The 20,470-nt window shown below is 44.1% G+C and overlaps 1 protein-coding gene across 1 annotated transcript in view; it reads right to left on the bottom strand.

The window, feature by feature from the left end:
* Positions 1 to 20,470, bottom strand: part of RAB38 (RAB38, member RAS oncogene family) — a 49,912-nt gene that overhangs the window by 283 nt on the left and 29,159 nt on the right. Inside the window, exons 2-3 of the mRNA XM_018553239.1 lie at positions 19,564 to 19,844; positions 18,919 to 18,981 (exon numbers count right to left, since the gene is read on the bottom strand). Coding sequence (XP_018408741.1) covers positions 18,919 to 18,981; positions 19,564 to 19,844 — 344 coding nt within the window. The remainder of the gene's footprint in view (positions 1 to 18,918; positions 18,982 to 19,563; positions 19,845 to 20,470) is intronic.

The following is a 20,470-nucleotide window of genomic DNA, read 5'->3' as shown; positions in this document are numbered from 1 at the left end:
CTATGATATTGTCGCACCATTGGTACTGATGTTTAATAAATATTAACTCCCAGATGAGCAGAGTTCTACATACTCTTACATGGCAAAGGGATGCCAGGAACATTCAATCTCTCATGTGGTTTCGTGCTCAAACAACATGTAGTGTGAAAACACACTCTTTACTTTGAGATCACTCCTGATGAGGTGCAGGTAACACTGCTTGCTACAAAATCACACAAAAATGCAAAAAATTGATTTCTCAAAAATCCTACATCCCTTCAAGTGAAAATTCTGTTTTTTCAAGGACCCCTGGACAGGTCATCTACATACCGTACATTGTGAAGTTTTATCATGGAATCCCGAATAGGTCATCTACATATTGCACATTGTGAGGATTTAGGCAATAGTACATTCAGTTTTATCAAGGAACCCCCGAGAGGTCATCTACATATTCTACATTGTGTGGTTTGGGCAATGGTAAATTCAGTTTTATCAAGAACCCCCAATAGGTCATCTACATACTGTACATTGTGAGGTTTGGGGAATGGTAAATTCAGTTTTATCAAGAACCCCCAATAGGTCATCTACATATTGTACATTGTGAGAATTTAGGCAAATCTAAATTCAGTTTTATCATGGAAGCCCCAATAGGTCATCTACATACTGTACATTGTGAGGTTTGGGGAATGGTAAATTCAGTTTTATCACAGAACCCCCGACAGGTCATCTACACATTATACACTGTAAGGATTTTAACTATACTATTAAAAGCCTAACCTACTTCTATAGATTGCTACAACCAGCTTTCTGCATTACCAGCAATAGGCCGCACGGCTACATGAATAGGTTTTTGCTGTCACTAATTAATTTTTGTGTACAGCAAAAGGTTCAGCCTTTCTGCTTCTTGGGTTGGGGTATAGTGTACTGTATATTAACAATTCACTTATAATCCACTGGGCCCATACACCTAGAGCCAAAATGTTAGCAGAATATGGTCAGGACCAGATTAACAAAGGGCCTATTGGAGCGCCAGCTCCAGGCCCACCACTGAAAATGGTGGCACCAAACCAGCAGAAAATGGTGGCACCAAACCAGCAGAAAATGATGTGAAGGTCGGCACTCAATGAAGAGCTGAAAGATTATTATTTTTTACTAAATAAAAACATGGCCACAGCTAACAATTCAGGGACATGAGACACCCCAGGTGACATGCCACTTTAATAAAAAGGGACCTTCCCGCCTACGAAATGCTGGTTGTTGGCTATGACCATGGTTTGGTTTTGTATGTTGGGTGCTGACCTTTTTCATCATTCTGTTCTTGTGTGGTGGAAAGTGGAATGCACTAGAATATTAGCAGGGGCTATTGAGAGACTGCCAACAATGTTATCATCGCCGACACCTATATCAGCATTTCTCAACCTTTTTACCCCAGAAGAACACTTGAAATAATTTTCAGTTCTCAACCTTTGCCTAAAATCATATCTACAACTCATGCCTAAGCGTACTTACACTTTACTGTAAATATATTCCACACATACACATATTGGTGTATTAATGAACAGGGACCAGGCTTTATAAGAGTTTTTTTTGGCTTCCTCTGGATCATCTGTGGGTTTAATGTTCTGCAAATGAAAGTTTTTATTTATTTATTCATTTATCCATTGATTGAACTAAAAAAAAAAAACAACAACTGTTTTTTCCCCCATTGGAGCAAGTTGGACCACGCTTTATAGGGTTTTTCTTTTCTCTTCTGGATTATCTGAATATGCAGGTTTGATTAATTAATTTAGTTATTTATTTATTTACTTATTCATTTATTTTTTAAATAATGCAACCCAATGGTCATGTTTTTTGTGTGGATCTGTTTTTTCCCCTGTTGGGGCAAATTGGACCAGGCATTATAGAGGTTTATTTGACTGGATCAGCTGGGGTTATAGGGTTCAGTTTATGGAGATTTTCTATTTATTTATTTATTTTGGATTAAACTTGAGTCTTTTTTTTTCATCCTGACTAACCACGCAATGACAGTTTTCATATTTTTCTCCTGACAAGTCCTTCTTAAAAAAAAAATAATAATCTAGCACCGAAGGAAACAAGAAAAATCGATAAAACTAAACAAAAACACGTTCTGCAACTCCCCGGGTGAGTAATAACTGCTTGCTGAATACGGCTGAACCCCTGAAAACCTTTAATAAGTCGCAGTAGGGTGTTCTGAGGTCAGGCTCGCAGATTCCTCAGCTATAGAACATATCATTTTCGGAGAGCTGTGAAAATCTAATCTGAGAGCCAAGCCAATCAGAACGCAGGCACTTCACAGCAGGTTATATGGATAGCTGGAGATTTGGAACGCACAGGCGAGAATATTTTTAGCATTAGAAACATCACAAGGGTTTAGGTAGACCTTGTAGATTAGAGGAAAGTCTCTCTCCCCACTGCTGTTTGTTCTGCTGCGGCTGTCACATCTGCTTTATGCAACCTACTTTCCTTCTCCTGTCCTACTACAGTTCCCAGCATGCTTTGTCACATAAGGCGTTTTGGGTCAAGGGTGGATCATTTGATTTCGGCAGTAACATTGTGGCAAAGGTTTTCATTGTATGAGGGATTGTGCAAGTATTTTGCTTCAGGGTAAAATAAACCTGTACACAGGTTGTCATTGCTAACCTCTCCTACAAAATATGTTAGATCCTGGTCTGTCATGCTGATCCTTTGGCTTGAATTAGATTTATGAAGGGATTAAGTGCACAGAAAGTTATTATTATTTTTTTGTTTGTGGCTATTGAGGAATGTATGTATAATGTGTATAATGCACAGAGTTCAGGGGTCAGAAGTGCATAATGCAGGTAGTGCAGGGGTCAGGGGTGAGTAAGGCACAAAATGCAGGGATCAGAAGTGTATAATGCACAGAGTGAAGGGCTCAGGAGTGTGTGATGCACAGAGTTGAGAAGTGCGTAATGCTCAGAGTGCAGGAGTCACAAGTGTGTCATGCACAGAGTGCAGGGGCTAGGAGTGCATAATGTGCAGAGTGCAGGGGTCAGAAGTGCATATTGCACAGAGTGCAGGGGTCAGAAGTGCATATTGCACAGAGTGCAGGGGTCAGACGTGCATATTGCACAGAGTGCAGGGGTCAGAAGTGCATATTGCACAGAGTGCAGGGTTCAGATGTGCATATTGCACAGAGTGCAGGGGTCAGAAGTACATATTGCACAGAGTGAAGGGGTGAGAAGTGTGTAATGCAGAGAGTGCAGGGGTCAGGAGTGCATAATGCTCAAAGTACAGGGGTCAGAAGTGCATATTGCACAGAGTGCAAGGGTCAGAAGTGCATGACACATAAAGTGCAACAGGGGTCAGGAAGGCAGGGGTCATGGATATGTTTCACACAGAGTATATGGAAATATATATATGTATATACATATATACACATGTATACTGTTTGTAAAGGTATAGCATTCTGTGTGTGTGTATACAGTATGTACCGGTATACTGTTTTCTAGAAATCTTTTTTGTTGCGGACTCATCTGCGTTATACATTAGCCCCAGTATCACACCATCAATTCCATTCCCTGCAAACACTTGGAATAAAACCTGTGATTTTTACAGCAAATATTACTCCCAATTCCATCTTGATTAAATGTGCTATTGTTAAATAATTGTGCAATTCAGTGCTAAATGTACTTCATAAATCTGAACCCTATATACAGACAGGATCAATACAACACTGTGCCTAATGAATGTGCATATTCATATTCATAGAAACATCTGCAAATTTTTGAAGATGGATATTGTAGAGTTAAACTTAAAGGAGAACTCCAAAGAGATTGGATCTGCCACTTAAAGATAAAATCTTTCTTGCTTTTTTTTAAAGCCCAACTCTATATTAACAAGTCTAGTCTCCCTTTGCACTCCCCAGTCCAGTCTCTTTTTGCACTCCCTAGTCCAGTCTCTTTTTGCACTCCCCAGTCCAGTCTCTTTTTGCACTCCCCAGTCCAGTCTGTTTTTGCACTCCACAGTCCAGTCTCCTTTTGCACTCCACAGTCCAGTCTCCTTTTGCACTCCACAGTCCAGTCTCCTTTTGCACTCCACAGTCCAGTCTCCTTTTGCACTCCACAGTCCAGTCTCCTTTTGCACTCCACAGTCCAGTCTCCTTTTACACTCCCCAGTCCAGTCTCCTTTTGCACTCCCCAGTCCAGTCTCCTTTTGCACTCCCCAGTCCAGTCTCTTTTTGCACTCCCCAGTCCAGTCTCTTTCTATAGTCTGGCTTTCTTGGCTGTACTGTGGATAAGAAAATAATCCAAAACTGTGCCCAACCACACCTTCTGAAAGTAGAAGGAGGTTTATTCCCCCCTTTTTTGGAAGCTAACTAGGGTAACAACCACAACCGTCTGGATCAGAAAGGTCAACGCAATGATGGAAGCTGCACACTGGATAGCAACCTACAGGGATCAATATGATAGGTTTTATGGCATTTGGGCCACCTGGCTTGATCACCACTCCTTCCTGTAGACCCTCCAGGATCTTTGGGACCTTCTCCCTTGGGGTCCATAGGAAATACAGGTGTTAACTTTCTATTTGTTCATGGTTTACTGTTCTATGTTGATCCCCTCTCCCTTATTTTCTGTGATCATATGATCATTACCTACTCTTCCCTCCTAGCCTTTCCCTTTTACACTCTACCCCGCTGGTGTCAGCCCAACTTGGCAGACCCAGCATAATGAAGAGACAATGCCGGTAATGTTTTCTGTATTACTCTTCTTTGCAAACATTACTAGATGGAGCTGTGGAGCATGGAAAATAATTATTTATTTCCAGCATCTTCCTTCCTCAGCCATTGGGTGGCAGGTGTGATGACCTCCCACGCATGCCTGATGAAGTTGCCTTATCTCAGCATTCTGCTCCATTCGTAGCATCTCACCGATGCCAGCAGTGTACACTTGACTGCACATGTGCCGCAGCAGTGTGCATTAAAAAAACATGCTAGCTAACTGGTAAAGAAGACACGTACAAAGGGGTCTATTTATAAATCTGGTCTATTTATAAATCTTCTACCCAGCCATACGCTGAGTGATTGCCCTTTGTATGCTGTTCTTGCCACTAGATGGAGCCAAGGAGCATAGGAATTTCCCAGGAGTGCCGTTTGAGGAGCCATATGATGGGTGGAAGCTTTATAAATGGCCCTGAAAGTCTTTCACTACTTTCTTTCTACCTACCAGATGTTTTTTTTTCAAACTCAGTTCCCCTTTAATTCCACTTGTAGATTTGTATGAGAATCTAAAAGAAATGTTTGTTCTGTAAAAAATGTTAGTTTTATCTGAACTCATCTGGCTGACTGCATTGCTTACTGAGACCATTGTTAATAGGGCAGGACCATTTTCCAACGTTTTTTCAGTCATGGCACCCCTTAAAAGTATGCAAAATCTCGAGGCACCCCAGTCTAAAATGTAATGGATTTTATGGGGGACTCCATGCAAAACCACAAAAAGAAGGTCCTCCTCATTTCGTAGTCCGCCCTTCAAATCAGGAGCCCCATTTCACATCAGAGCCCCCCACTTTCACATCAGAGTACCCATTCACAACAGGTGCACCCTCCTTTTATATCTGAGGCCACTCCTCACATCAGAGTCCCCCTCTTTCACATCAGAGTCCCCCACTTTCACATCAGAGTCCCCCCACTATCACATTAGAGTACCTCCTCACAATAGATGCACCCTCCTTTGACATCTGAAGCCCCCCCTCACATCAGAGTCGCCCTCTTTCGCATCATAAGCTTTGCTTTACATAAGAATCCCCCTTTACATCAGGAAACCTCTTCACATCAAAAACTCCTTCTTTACACCAGGAGGTTTTTGAGACACCCCTGAGGAAACTAGAAGGCGCCTCTGGGTGCCAATGCACCCTGTTTAAGAAAGGCAGAGCTAGACAGTACTGGGCCTCTAATGCTGCGGGGCCCCATAGCAGTTGCATGATTTGCTGTGGCTGTAGAAGTTCCCTCATACAGAAGATGCCATTAAAAATATGATACAGTGAATGTGTGTTTGCATGGAGCGTGAAAAATATAACTAGTAAATGACATTATTACACATGAATGTTCTATATTCTCATGGTTATCTCTTAAAAGTCATAACAGAACATTTTACTAGATTATATTAGTAAAGTCAGCTGCATGACTAGATCTGTCCAAGGCAGACTGCTAGCAGTGAAAATTGACCAAGTTTTTGCAGATATGGCACAACGTACAGTAAAATGTTGTGTCTACAATTAGGTAAATTAGAGTCCACCCCTGGGGTCACACTAAAGGCATGAAAAATGCTCCCCACTTTCTTTCCTATAGCCATAGATTCATTAAAGATGAACTCCAGACAGATATAACACAGCCCTGTAATCATGAATGCATTGTATATTTAATAACACAACCAGTGTAAGTTCCTGAATTTGACCTGGTATCAGCCTTTTGCCGTCCATCTACTTCAGAGCCCAGAGAGGGGGAGGAAGAAGCAGAGCAGGGAGCCAATCTGGTATGTTGCAGTGGAAGGAGCATGCTAATGGGAGGAGAGAGAAGTGACAGAAAGTTGAACTTAAAGGAGACCTATGAGGTGAGTGCTTTTCACTCACCTCATAGTTCAAGCCGACCTGTGACAATGAGACTGTCACAGGTCAGCTCAGTAGATCGGGAAGTGAGCAAACACATACTGGCGTTCGCTCACTTCTCGATCTTGTCAAGGCAGAGAGCCGTGACAGGGGAGGGACTGGATTCCCCCCTCCCCGCTCCGATCCTCCAGCGCTGACTGGCGGAACGGACAGGGGAAGGGGCGGGTACAGCTGGCTCTGCCTCTAGATATACCACGAGCTGTAGCTCGTGGTATACTGAGCTTAGGGTGACGGGAGGACGCTAGTTTGTGTCCTTCGGTTACCCTTAGGAGAACTATGGGGAAAAGCCCTAACCCCATAGTTCTCCTTTAATAGTGTGCAGCTTCTCTTTTCACTGTCCAGTTACAGGGCAGGAACCTGTAAGTAAAACTGAAACTACAGCAGAGGAAGATCAGTTCTGCAGATCTCCTCAGAGGTGCCAGGCAACAGCCATAGGCAGTGGACAAAAATATAAATATCTACATTTCTGTATAACAGATTTTTCCTTTTGACAATATATCAAATGAAACCAACACATATATCCGAAAACAATACAAAGTTTTGTCTGGTGAACTTTTCCACTGCAGACCATGCTGACAGCAGGGGACACGTGTTTACATAAAAAAAGATTTATTTTAAAGAAACCAGAATTTACTACCAGAAACAACAGAAAGGCCAACATTGCACATGGACTGCACACACATGGTGCATTGTCACTGTGCAGGGAGCCATACACCAAGCTATAGCAGCTGACTGTATCACTTTCTCTCCTCTTGCTCTCTCCCCCATGATCAGGAATTTTTTTGTGCAGGCAGGAGAGCAGCACTGAGCTGTCTGCTCCCTATAGTGTCCATCCAGACCCTCATCACAGGGAATCTGCTGGCTGCCTCCTCCTGTCTGCTCAGCTAGGCAGATGGAGGGAGGAAGCAGCTTCTTCCGGGTCACTCTCCCTCTCTTAAAGGGTATCTATGGTCAAAAAATAAAAATAAATCTGTATTTCTAGATTCAATTTAAATAGGTTCTAGCCCACTCCTAATAACCATATCCATCTAGACGTTTGTAAACGTACTTATTGAAGATCCCCATAGGAATTACAACTGAATTACAATTCAACTACAATTCAACATCTGAACTATGTAACATTATCATTGCTTGCTAGAAGCAATGCATCATGGGGTATGAAGTCTTCAGAAATGGAGATTACATCACATTAAGCAGCAGGGAAAGAGAGGCAAAGCACACGGGGAATCCAGGAAGTTGGTGAAAGTGATGGGCAGACAGAAAGCAGCGCTCACTACATAAAAAAATATGTTTTTTTCTAGTAAGCTTTGATTGTATTACCAGAGACAGCTCCAGTATGTATTCCTATTACAATACTGATGTTATCACAGGAGAGGATAGGCTGCAGGTTTTGTATTCCTATTACAATGCTTATGTTATCACAGGAGAGGATACGCTGCAGGTTATGTATTCCTATTACAATGCTGATGTTATCACAGGAGGGGATATGCTGGGACTTTACAACTCTTTTAAGCTTCGGTACAGACACTTAGCGGAGGAAGTCAGCTCAATGTGCCAATCTACGCCTAGTCAGACCAGGCGCAGATCTGGGACTAATAACTGCACTACATTATAGCCCAAATATTGTTTATAGAACACAGAAGCTGTGACATTCCTGTGACAATTTGCAAGTTTATGTAACAAGTCATTTTGCACATAGGTGCATTGTGTTGATGATTTGGTGCATATCAAGTGTGCATCACATGTTGAGCAAAAAAAATCAACAATAGTATTGTAGCACCCTCTCAAATGTCGCGATTCAATTCAGAAATATTTGGACTGTAACCAGCCTAGATACTGATTATTCAGAGCTCTGCATTCTATAGTTGTCCCTGAGTCTGCTGGATCGATTGCTCCTCCTGTTGCTGAGGAAAAGGGAGTCTTGGCATACAGTGAGGGAGGATCCATCCTCAGACTATGACCATGTACCTGACCCTGACCAATCCCTGAGTAGGATGACTCAGAGGTATGGCTGAGGGCAGGTAATAAAAGGTTTGGGGACACTGTGCAGAGGTCTCTTCCAGGTGTCTGTTCTAGAAGAAGCCAGCGGTTCTTACCTGAGTCCTCCGCCAAAACATATTGGCCGAAAATGGCACTTTTGGCATAATGCCGAAAGTGCAATCTTTCTGCCGAAACAGCGGCACATCCCTGCTTTCTTTTCTCCCCGCTGGGCGCTGCTCTGTGTCCCAGCGGGGAGGAGAGAAAGTGACAGCCGGCCGAGCGCTGCGAAAGGAGAGCGCTGTGTTTGTGGGTTTATGGGGGGGGGGCCCGAAATTTTTTTTTGCACCAGGGCCCTTTGTTTCTTAGCTCCGCCACCGTACTGGACCATCCTGGTTGTTCGCAGTATTGTTAAAGAAACCATTGGTCACTATGACCGGATCCCGTTGCTATGGGCCTCAGCGGTTGCTAGGGGAGAAAGCAGTCCTTTGAAGAATCCGCCAGGGCATCCCACAGACCCCAAATCCTCTCTCCTGTTGACCTTTGCAAATAAATCTACAAAAAGACCCTAAGACTTGAGTCCATTCTGTCCGTGAGTGTCGGTGTGCTGTTGCTGAACAAAGGGGACCGGTGGCTGGAACTAACAGGTAGGAGGACCTCAATTCATATCCAGCGGCTCCTTCGGGGGTGAGCGCTACAGTATATTGGACAGACTGTTCAGATTCGGCATGCCATCACATTCCCTTCAAATGGGCTGATATTTTCCAGTGTTTTACACTCTTAGTTTATCCAAGACCGGCATTTCAAATCAACAACAACTCTAAGAATCTATGTGTGGCTCTGGTGGAAACATCGGAGGTCCCTGAACACTGGCTGGGTAATTAAACCTTTACAAACATGGGCAATTCCTGTGAAGGGCATATTTAGCCAAAAGGGAATAGTTAGCATAGTGACGCCCTAGTAGAAGCAAGAAATCACATTTGCTCACTTTTCTCATTTGTCTACCCTGGTTTGGTTAAACTGAGGTTTAAGAGAAGCTAATACAGAATAAAATGGCTAAATGCCATCTGGTCACACTCCAGCTCACACACTTTTGGCTGCCCTCTGGATAACTCACTTCTCTCTTTAAATCATAACTCCAGCCAACTTTTTATTAATTCGTTTTGGATATTTATTTTTGCCGGTGACCCCATTAGGATTTTATCTTAGTGATGGAGTTGCTTTAAAAAAGTGATGAAAATGTCTTCTTTAAAGTGACATTAAAGTCAAAAATGTTTTTCCCTCCCCCCAATGTTAATGTCAGCACTTACCTTAAATGATGTTTCTTAATCCGATCTTCTTCTTCTTTTCTGTCCTTTTCATCTGTCCCTCCAGCGCTGCGGCGGCTCTCAGATCCAGCGCTGACTCCTTTGAGCTTGCTGGCACTTCCTGTCCCACGGTGTCTGCATGCGGGTGCACGGCGTCCATAGACTTACCTTGTGTCTCTCCTCGCTTTGAAAAGTATTAACCCTTTTCAAAGTGTTTTTTTTTACACTTTTTATATATACTGCTTGCTAGCCTTATATATATATGCAAAAACACAGGAGGCTTTAATTATCCTTTAATGATCTCCATCCAGGCCTTGAGAAGGTAAGCCTTGGTGTATACCACCCAGAGCAAGAACACATACCACAAACAGATGCCGGAATCAATGTATACTAGACATGTAAGCTGCAGAAAAATTCAGTTCGGTTCGGATTCGGACGAAATCCGAATTTTTTTCCCTTGCGGATGAGTTTAAGAATATCCGTTGCGAATGCCAAAGCAAACCATATACAGATATTAATACTAAAGCTGAGGCTCCTAGACCCGAATGGCATTCGGAAGTCTGAATATCCGAAATACCAGTCGGGAGCTCCATAAAGCAATACGGGTCTGGGAGCCATATTAAAGCTGAGGCTTTCAGACCCCAATCGCATTCGAAAGCTCTCAAATGCTATTCGGAAATTCGGACTCCATTCGGGTCTAGGAGCCTCAGTTTTAGTATTATGTGTATATGTAAGTCGTATTCTATAATACAAACAAATATTCGTAGCGACAACATTGTGACCCATAAATATATAAAACTAAACCTGAGGCTCCTAGACCCGAATGGCATTCGGGAGCTCCCGAATGCAATTCGAAAATTTGGATTCAGACCCATTTGGATGCATTGAACTGAAAACCACATCTGATTGGTCAGAAAAGTCACATTTCCGATTCAATGAACGAAATTCGGTCGGGGTCCGAAATTCGGAAACGGAAATTCGGATTTGAATGCATTGGGATTCGGAAATTCGGATGTGTCCGAAATTTCGGAAAATTTCCTGCAAATTTTAATTCAGAACGAAACAAATCGCACATGTCTATTGTATACAGATATTTGTTTAGAACCATTGAACCTAGCAACCTTCCTCAAGTTCAAGTACTCCCGTCAGCCCAGCCCATGTATGACTGATCAAAGATACCCTCAGAAAATTGATAACCATGGTGATTCACATTAAAACTGGACTTGGTTTTAAAACCCAGTTCTTGTGAAAATCAAATCCCCCCTCAATCCCTTCCACTCCCCACAACCTCCCTCTCATAGCCATCCACATTTTTGTTTTTGTTTTTACTTACCCACGTTCACCATCAGGTTGTCATTTCCAGTGGCGAAAACTGGTGATTGCTTGCTGCACTCTTCTCTAGACTGGCCTTGCAGTGGTTCTCTATGTAACATAATGACACTGGTCCTTTAGGACTAAAGGTGGTGGGGACTAGTGATTGCTTGCTGCACTCTTCTCTAGACTGGCCTTGCTGTGGTTCCCTATGTAACATCATGACACTGGTCCTTTAGGACTAAAGGTGGTGGGGACTAGTGATTGCTTGCTGCACTCTTCTCTAGACTGGCCTTGCTGTGGTTCCCTATGATACATCATCACGCTAGTCCTTTAAGACTAAAGGCGATGGGGACTGGTGATTGCTTGCTGCACTCTTCTCTAGACTGGCCTTGCTGTGGTTCCCTATGATACATCATCACGCTAGTCCTTTAAGACTAAAGGCGATGGGGACTGGTGATTGCTTGCTGCACTCTTCTCTAGACTGGCCTTGCTGTGGTTCCCTATGTAACATAATGACGCTGGTCCTTTAAGACTAAAGGTGATGGGGACTGGTGATTGCTTGCTGCACTCTTCTCTAGACTGGCCTTGCTGTGGTTCCCTATGTAACATCAAGACACTGGTCCTTTAACACTAAAGGTGGTGGGGACTGGTGATTGCTTGCTGCACTTTTCTCTTGACTGGTCTTGTTGTTGTTCCCTTGTGATGCCATGAGACTATTCCTTTAAGACTAAGGGAGTCTTTAAGGATCCAGATGATGGGCACTGTCATCAGCCAGTTGATAGTCTCCATATCACAAAGTAGTGATGTAGGCACTGAAAGAAGGATCCTACTGTGCTGCAGTCCAGAAGAAGAAAGAATTGGACCCAGCCTGTCACATGACTGCTAACAGAATTAAATAACTGGGATCTTTAGCTTAGTGTTTTTCCCTTCTAAATGTGAATTGCTAGGGGCAGGTGAAATGGGAGGAGAAAGGGTTTATTTTTTTTAAATGTACAGAGATGAGCTTTAAGTTTGACACTGTGCCAATTTATGAAGCATCTATACTGTATCAGTTTCAAACCAATAGATTAGGGTCTCATTCACACGAGAAAGGGCCGGCACGTACATCTCCGTGCTGCGTGCACGGCTGTATTGGGCCGCTCCCGGGAAGGACAGGTGCTGCGTTTGATTAGTACGCAGCCCCTGTCCTTCTCTATGGGAGTAAGCAGCCGTATGCCGCCCTACGCTCACTCCAAATGCAGTACCGTAGGGGTGCGGGTGCCCCGGCGTGGACGCAGACAGGATCCATCCTGTCAGCGTACAAGTACAGGCACCCGCACGGACGTGCAGGGCAGTGAGCGTAGGGCGGTGTACGGCCGCATACTCCGATAGAGGAGGACAGGGGCTGCGTACTAATCACACGCAGCCCCTGTGCTTCCCGGGAGCTGCCCGTTACGGCCGTGCATGCAGCACGGAGCTGTACGTGTCGGCTTTTTCTCGTGTGAATGAGGCCTAAAAGGGGTGGACACATTTGTGCAGAATTCAGGAACCAGTCAGCCTAAACTAGGTAAGCATCTCCTGACTATAGAGGAAAAGACACCAAACCTATTGGCTACCTATTTCCCGAGTTCCGTACGGCCCTCCAAGATAATATGTGTGTGCACAGCTAAGCTTACTGCAGACAAGGACCCTCCAGCAAATTATGACCTATCGACAAGTGCACTCAACAAAATGTAAGCTCTCATGCACTTTAAACCTCTGCAAATGTTACTCTTATGATCCGACTCTAGGGAGAATTAATGGCTTCTTTCTGCCACGGTCCGCCATAAAGACTATTTCAAAGTTCTTTTGTCAGAGATAAATATTTTTAAAGCGGGTCAAGTAGCAAAAATAATCATTTTGAAAAGCATAGTTTCTGAAAACCAGAGCACAGTAAAAAGAGAATTGTCCATTGCAAGACACTTGTTGAAGTTAGTTGAATTTGGTCCTTCAAAACGCTTACTGACTAGTCGTGAATCTACATTCAGGGCTCTTTCACACGTGCGTTGAGAATTTAATGACAGAGCAGCACTGATTAACACAATATAGTGTTAACAAGGCATTCAGCCGGAATCTTCAAGGCATTAGCGAGGTGTCAAAAACACTTGCAAAATGCCCTGCAAGTAGGGGACGGTAAAGTGATGTAGTAAAGGGAAGTGACCAGCAGGAGTCGCAGTAGCTGGGCAGACTTGGGTCGTGGCATCTGCAGCTGCTCTGTCCTCTCACTCTCTGATTTCCCAGTGTTTTCTGGGCTAGCAAAACCTTATATACCTCTCCTGAACGCCTGTGCAACGCTTGACAAATGCCTGAAAAACGCTCTGGGGAGCGTTGATAGACTTCAATAGACTTCAATGGAGGCATTGTTCCAGCGGCAACGCCTCTAGAACGCGACATGCAATCTATTTTTTCGACGCGACGCTAACGCCCACGTGGAACTGTACTGTGCGGTTCCCATTGTTTTAGCCCACATAGGCGTTAAGAGATGTTAAAAATGCCTTATTAATGCCTGGTTTTGCCGCACGTCTGAAAGAGCCCTTATTGTGTCAAGCAAAAGAAAATGTGTGCTTTGGTGCAAAAGGTCACAAAAGTACCATCCATAAACGTATATTATAATAGAGAAAGCCCATTAGGGCCACTAGGTATTTCCTGTTTTAAATTGAGCTTTTGGCTCAGATTACACAGTCAGCAATAGCTAACTTGGTCATGCGCAGAAGCCCTTGTGTGGTACGCACACCCTAGGGGATTGCAGTTCCGGGCGCCGGGCGGATAGTTGTTTTCCACATTTAACCCTGCTTTGGGCAAGGAGAGCTAAATGTACAGCGGTGAAGACGTCGCTTGTTTTCTACATCAGTCAGTACCAAGACTTGCTTTTTGATGGAGGCCAGAAAAATCTGAGTTGATTAATGATTGGATGGGAACACTGCTAGATCTGTTACGCTAATTTATATATATATCATATCAGACCAATCAGGACTGGATACATGTTACTTTCCTATCCCAAATGACTGGTGTTAGAATTGGACATGCCACTAAATCCATGTACAGGAAGTTCACAATGTGGTTCAAAACGATTCTATGCAATGTATATTTATACCACAATATCAAAATTTTGAATGTACTAATGTGATAGCCAACCCCCGATGATGCTTACTCTCCCTGCACTCCCCCATCATCATCCTGTTTACTTGCTAGAGCCCTAAGTCGGTCTTCGCCCTTAACAGGCTTATGACCTTTATCCTTCGTGGTGATGCCAAGCCCTCACATCCCCATTGGCCATTCACTATGATGGGCTGCCTCACTAGCAGTGGGTGGCCCTGCAAATACAATGCAGCTTGACCAAAGTTGATTTTATAATCTGTGATGGTTCTCATTCATCCAGGTCATGGTAAATCTGTAAGTCATAAATCAAAGCAACTGGACTGGGCTGTAATGTTCTAGAAAATATTTTACTGGTCATCCGACTAGCTTTTTTAATTCAGAATGACTTGTAGAAAAATTATCCGGAAATAAATATGGTGAACATTGCTCCAATCAACATGATCTGTCTATCATAACCAGCATGGGGTCAGAGACCTCATGGAGGTAAGGTGTTGATTGCATTTGCATGGTTGGAGCTAGCAGGTGTTATTGAGCCGCCCAGAGAGAGGTGTTTAATCAGCCTTGAATGCGCCAGCATGTAAACAGACTCCTAGCCACTATAGCAGCTGAGACTTTGTATACATTTGTTCTCTCAGTTGCCGCTATATGGTAGATATGAGTACTACTATATGCGACTGAAGGTGCTCCCTTGCCTGTCCCTTCCCTCCACCATGTGTCCTGGGCTCATCTGTCTCTCCTGGGTGTCTGTGAATAGGCAGGGCAGATCCTGTCATTCATCTGCTCCTTCTCCATTGACAGCGCAGGTTGTATTGTAATAATTCATAGCACAAGCTCTATGAATGAAGAAGGGGGCAAGAAGGGGAACATTAATGGTGCAGCTTTATTACAATGATAGCTACTGTTGTTGAGCCCCAGAAGATAGTCATTCTGGGGTGTATTCGGTGGCATGAAGGAAGGAGTTTGCCATGAAACAGCAGCCTAGAGGGGCGGGATACACACCATTCACAGGTAATTAAAGTACACTTTTTAAAAAAAATTTAATGTATTAAAAAAATCTTTAACTCAGCAGCTCAGGAACCCCTGTTTCCCCTCCCAGCAGTGACTCAACAGCTCAGCTCCCTGCTCTTCTTCCCAGATCTCCTGCTCTGCGTTTTAGGCTAGGTTCACACCTAGGCGATTCAGATGCTGAGCTGTTTTCGTCGCGCTTTTCAATGCATAGAGATGTCCAAGGGACGCGCGACAACCGCCTGAAAATAGCTCCTGCACCTTTTCGCGCGACAGGCGATTTCGGTCGCGAGACAAACTGCAAAAGGTGTGAGCAGCCTCCATTGACTTCAATGCGAATCTGTGTTTTGCGCGATATCGCGCGACTCAAACCACTCGATAAATCGCCTAGGTGTGCACCGGCCCTTAAGTAGAGATTAAAAATCCGGAAGGCTTCCTAATCACAGCTGGGAGGGTGTGCAGAGGGAGCTGAGCCCAGGGGCGTATTTGCCGCAAGGCAAACAAGGCGTTTGCCTGGAGCGGCACTTTGCAGGGGGAGCGGCATTTTTCGCCCCCTGCAAAGAGGAAAGCCGGTGACGGGTGGACAAATTCGGGCAGCCTGTGCTGCCTACTCAGGTGGCTTCTAGTAGGGACTGGCCACGAGCTGCCGGGTGACAGAGGAGGCGTGGCAGGGGGAGCTGCAGGTAAGAGGAGCAGCATGTGTGCAGGGAAATAGACCTTGTACAGCCCATAATAGATCCTGCACAGCCCACTTGAGAGTCTCTGTGCAGGGTCTATGGTGGACTGTGCAAGGTCTATGGTGGGCTCTGGAGGGGTCTCTGGTGGGGTTTTCAGCGACTCAGGACTGCTGTGCAAGGTCTACGGTGGGGTGTGCGGGGTTTTTGGCAGTCTCTGCCTGAGACCCTTGCTTCCCTGTAACGCTAAGGCCTTATTCACACAGCTAAGTGTCGGCCCATACAGATCCATGCGGCATGCACGGTCGTAACGGGCCGTTCCCGGGATGTTGCGTGTGATTGTACGCAGCAGCCTATTCTTCTCTATGGGAGTACGCGGCCGTATGCACACCCGAACTGCAGATCCATGCGGGTGTCCGTGCTCGGACACAGACAGGATCCATCCTGTCTGTGTACGAGTACGACCACCCGCACGGACGTGCAGGGTGGGTGAGCGTAGGACAGAGTACGGCCACATCCTCCCATAGAGAAGAAAAGGCTGCTGCGTACAATCATACGCAACATCTGTCCTTCCCGGGAACGGCCCGTTACGACCGAGCATGGATCTGTACGGGGCGGCTCTAAGCTGTGTGAATGAGGCCTAATAGCGCAACCTGTCAGAAGCTGCATCCAGCAACTTGACAGGTTACGCAAAATGTCTTGAACAGGCAGGGGTGGGACAAATTTAGATGGGGGGGTGCCGAATTTCGTCTAGCCTAGGGCAGCACGAAACCTAAATACACCGCTGGCTGAGCGACTGAGTGCCTGCTGGGAGGGGGAACAGTAGGAGCTAAGCTACTAAGCCACAGCTGGGAGGGAGGAGCAGGAGAAGCTGAGCTGTTTAACCACTATCGATAAAAGATTGACTTCACAAGGAGTGCATTGTTTTAAATGAATCAGCCCACTCACAGAATTGCATTGAGAGAAGGAACAGTAACGCACAACCATTGTGTAGCACTGCATATTAGGAAGAAGTGCCTGTGTAGGTAAGAAACAAATATGGCTGCCCCCATATTTATTTATAATCACGAGCTATAGACAGAAAAAAGGGTATCCTCTCCGTACATATTGATACGACTATTTATTGGATCTTTTACATGTATATCTAAAAAAGAGCCCTGGAAAGATTGTATGTTCCCTTTAAGGAAAGCGTGCATTGACGTTTGCTGAACAGCAGCGTGAAGAGGATTTTTCTTAACAAAAGTTTATAAACACAATGATGATGTATAATTTAAAAACAAATGCGTTTTTCAACCTGAATCTTTTCCTAAAGATATCTAGGATGAAAATCATGGGGTTAAAATAATAATTCCACTGTTTAAAGCCCCAGTAGACTCATTCCCAAGCCCACTACAATCGGCAGGAACCTCAATTGTTTCTGGGAATAGATTTATTGAAAACAATAGAACCTCGCTAATACAATTCATTCCAGGGAGAAATGTTTATTTCAGTAATATGTTACAAGAACAGAGGCTTTGAACACAGCGGAAACCACGCATAATTCCACCACATGCAGAATACTCGCCAATTTCATCCAATTCCAACATCAGATTTAACAAAACTGAATCAGAAAGCCAATCCAGAAAAACGTGACTGCGGCTCTAAACTTTGCATTACGCATAGGGAGCCTTGCATTATATAGTATTATAGTTTACAAATACATACTGAGCACCTCATTATGCCTTATTATTATCCAAATTGAATACATATGCCATACTGTCAGACGTAGCAGAGGTGAAATGGAGACACCCACCCCGAATGTGTCTTCAGATACATTTCATAGAGTCTCAGGAGCCTCGAGCACAGTTATACTGATAGTGATTTCAGCTACGAAATCAAAGCTCTGACCTTCCCCCACCTGCTTGTACCACGATCAATGAGGCCCCGCATTACGAAGGCTGGGTTCACACCTAGGCGTATTGAATATGCGCGTTTGTTGCGCGTTTCGCGTCGCACGTTTTTACAGCAATATGCTGTAAAAACACGCACGACAAGCACGCGTTTCCGAGGGCTACTTGGCTGTATCCCAATGGAAACGCGAGACCAAAACGCCCCAAAGAAGTACATGTACTTCTTTGGGCGTAGGCCGTTTTGTAGCGAGTTCAGACGGGCTGAAATACGGAAAGGTGTGAACCATACCCATAGAAAACAATGGGATTTTCAAGTTTGTACATTTTGTAGAGCGTTCGTAGAGCGTTGAACGCGATACAAAACGGAAAGGTGTGAACAGGGCCTTAGAGGAACCAATAGTTTCACCAAAATGGTGGGGCTAATAGTGGCACCAACCATGGCCAACTGTGTGGCCAGCAGCTCCTCTATCACCTCTGGCCTCTCTCCACCTCTCTGGCACTGACTCGCCTTTTGGGCTGCTGGTTGACATAAGTAGCAATGCTGATGACCCTTCTTTTATCATCCAACCAGCAGCTAAGCGGCTCCAGCGTCTCCACCAAACTCCAAAGAGTTCCCACAACTCCCATGTATCAGCTATCCTGAGAATAGTTCTTTTCCTTCTTTCCCTCTTTCCCTCTTTCGCTCTTTCCCTCTTTCCCTCTTTCCTTCTTTCCCTCTTTCCTTCTTTCCCTCTTTCCCTCTTTCCCTCTTTCCTTCTTTCCCTCTTTCCTTCTTTCCCTCTTTCCCTCTTTCCTTCTTTCCCTCTTTCCTTCTTTCCCTCTTTCCTTCTTTCCCTCTTTCCTTCTTTCCCTCTTTCCTTCTTTCCTTCTCCGGGGACCCATTTTTAAAGGCAGAAAACCTTCAATACATTTTCAAATAAGAGCTGAAAGCTGCACAGCAGCCAGGAGGTATATAAATACAGCTTGCTGCAGACTGGAGTTATGCTTTAAATAAGCTTGGAAAAATGTCCTGACCTGGTATCTCGGGATACTGCATGCTTTGCAGTCGAGCATGACATCCAGAAGAACAGAGAACGACTTCAATGCACAATATAACAGATAGAGGAATTAGAGCTGAGTGAATGCTTATTCACACAGGTGTTTCCACATTCACCCATGTTTTGCTTCAGTAAATTCTGCTTAGATTTCAGGGCACTGCAGGAGTTGAGGTAGTCTTGTACTGAATAAAGTGTGAGGTGCCCTCCCTGTCCTGGACACTTTGATGAATGCAAAAGGAAGACATCTGATGCCTGTTCTATTTTTTCCTTTAATGTTCATCAAAGCTTTACCCTGTATACCTGGAGATATGAACCGTGCTGCCTTCTGCGTCTTCTCTTATACTCTGATATTCAACCACAGTGCCCGACGATGTAATTTGATCAAAAAGTGTCTATGTTCACATAGCCTAGTAAGTCATTCTTAAAGTTTAAGCGCATACTAACCAGACTATAAAATATATTACCCAAGGGGCAAATTGACCTAGAGACTTTTAAAGTTGATTTGGTACCTGTATAATCTTCATGTATCACTTATCCAGCAATGTGGTTGATCCTTGATATGAAGTCCCCTTAGATTATAACAATAGATATCCAAGGAGCAGGATCTATTTCTCTACTATACCTTTGCTGATGTTTCGAACCAGCCGACAAAGCCGTGCTCCTTGCAGAACTGGTCCATTTTGGTGAGGTTGTTTCTGAAGCCGTCTTTTCCCTGATCACACTTGTTGGCTAGAAGTACTGTGGATACTGGAAAACCATTAGACAGAGTCAATTTTGAGTCTAAATCCTCTTTCCATTTGGTCACAGCCTCAAACGTCGCTGGCCTTGTTACATCAAAGACAATGAAGGCTCCTACTGCTTCTCGATAGTAGACTCGGGTCATGTTTCCAAACCGTTCTTGACCTGAAAGATGGAAGAGTTCATATCATAATTGGATTTCTTAGGCAATGCTTATAGTCAAGGGAAAATTATATTAGTGGCATTCTGGATGGTGGCTTGGGACCCAGAGATGTAAGAAGGCCCTTATGCCAAAATTTGTTTCAAATAAACCTATAAGATGAATAGTTACTGGACAGGAAGTCAACAGGGAAGCCGAGCAGAGTTGGAGCTGTTCGGAAACATGATGACAGTAACTGCTTGCGCAAAAATGTAAAGAAATACTTTGCTGGGCAATGTATATTTGTTTGATCTGCATTCATTATTGAAAATAAAATTGAGAGTTAATACTACTTTAATTCAAAGGATATAAGAACATAATGGTGAAGAGTTGTTACCCAACACATCACTGCTTAAAGCTGAACTTAAATTTCAAGCTAAAACTTCAATGTCGTAAGCATGACAGTTGTTTCTTAAGGTATTTGGCACAATGATTTGCATTAAGTGGAGACCAATGGCCTCAGCCAGGACCCCTGGTTTATACTTCACTACTTGTTATTCTTGGTGAGTATCACTCATTGCTCAGTGTGCCCATAGACAGCCCAATAAATGCAAGGGAAATTATAGACTTGGCTTTCACTGACAATGTTTTG

The sequence above is a fragment of the Nanorana parkeri genome, unplaced genomic scaffold (assembly GCF_000935625.1).
Source record: "Nanorana parkeri isolate BGI_ZX_2015 unplaced genomic scaffold, ASM93562v1 scaffold114, whole genome shotgun sequence".
Lineage (NCBI taxonomy): Eukaryota > Metazoa > Chordata > Amphibia > Anura > Dicroglossidae > Nanorana > Nanorana parkeri.
The sequence above is the reverse complement of the archived record's forward strand: the minus strand, read 5'-3'. Positions and strand labels throughout refer to the sequence as shown.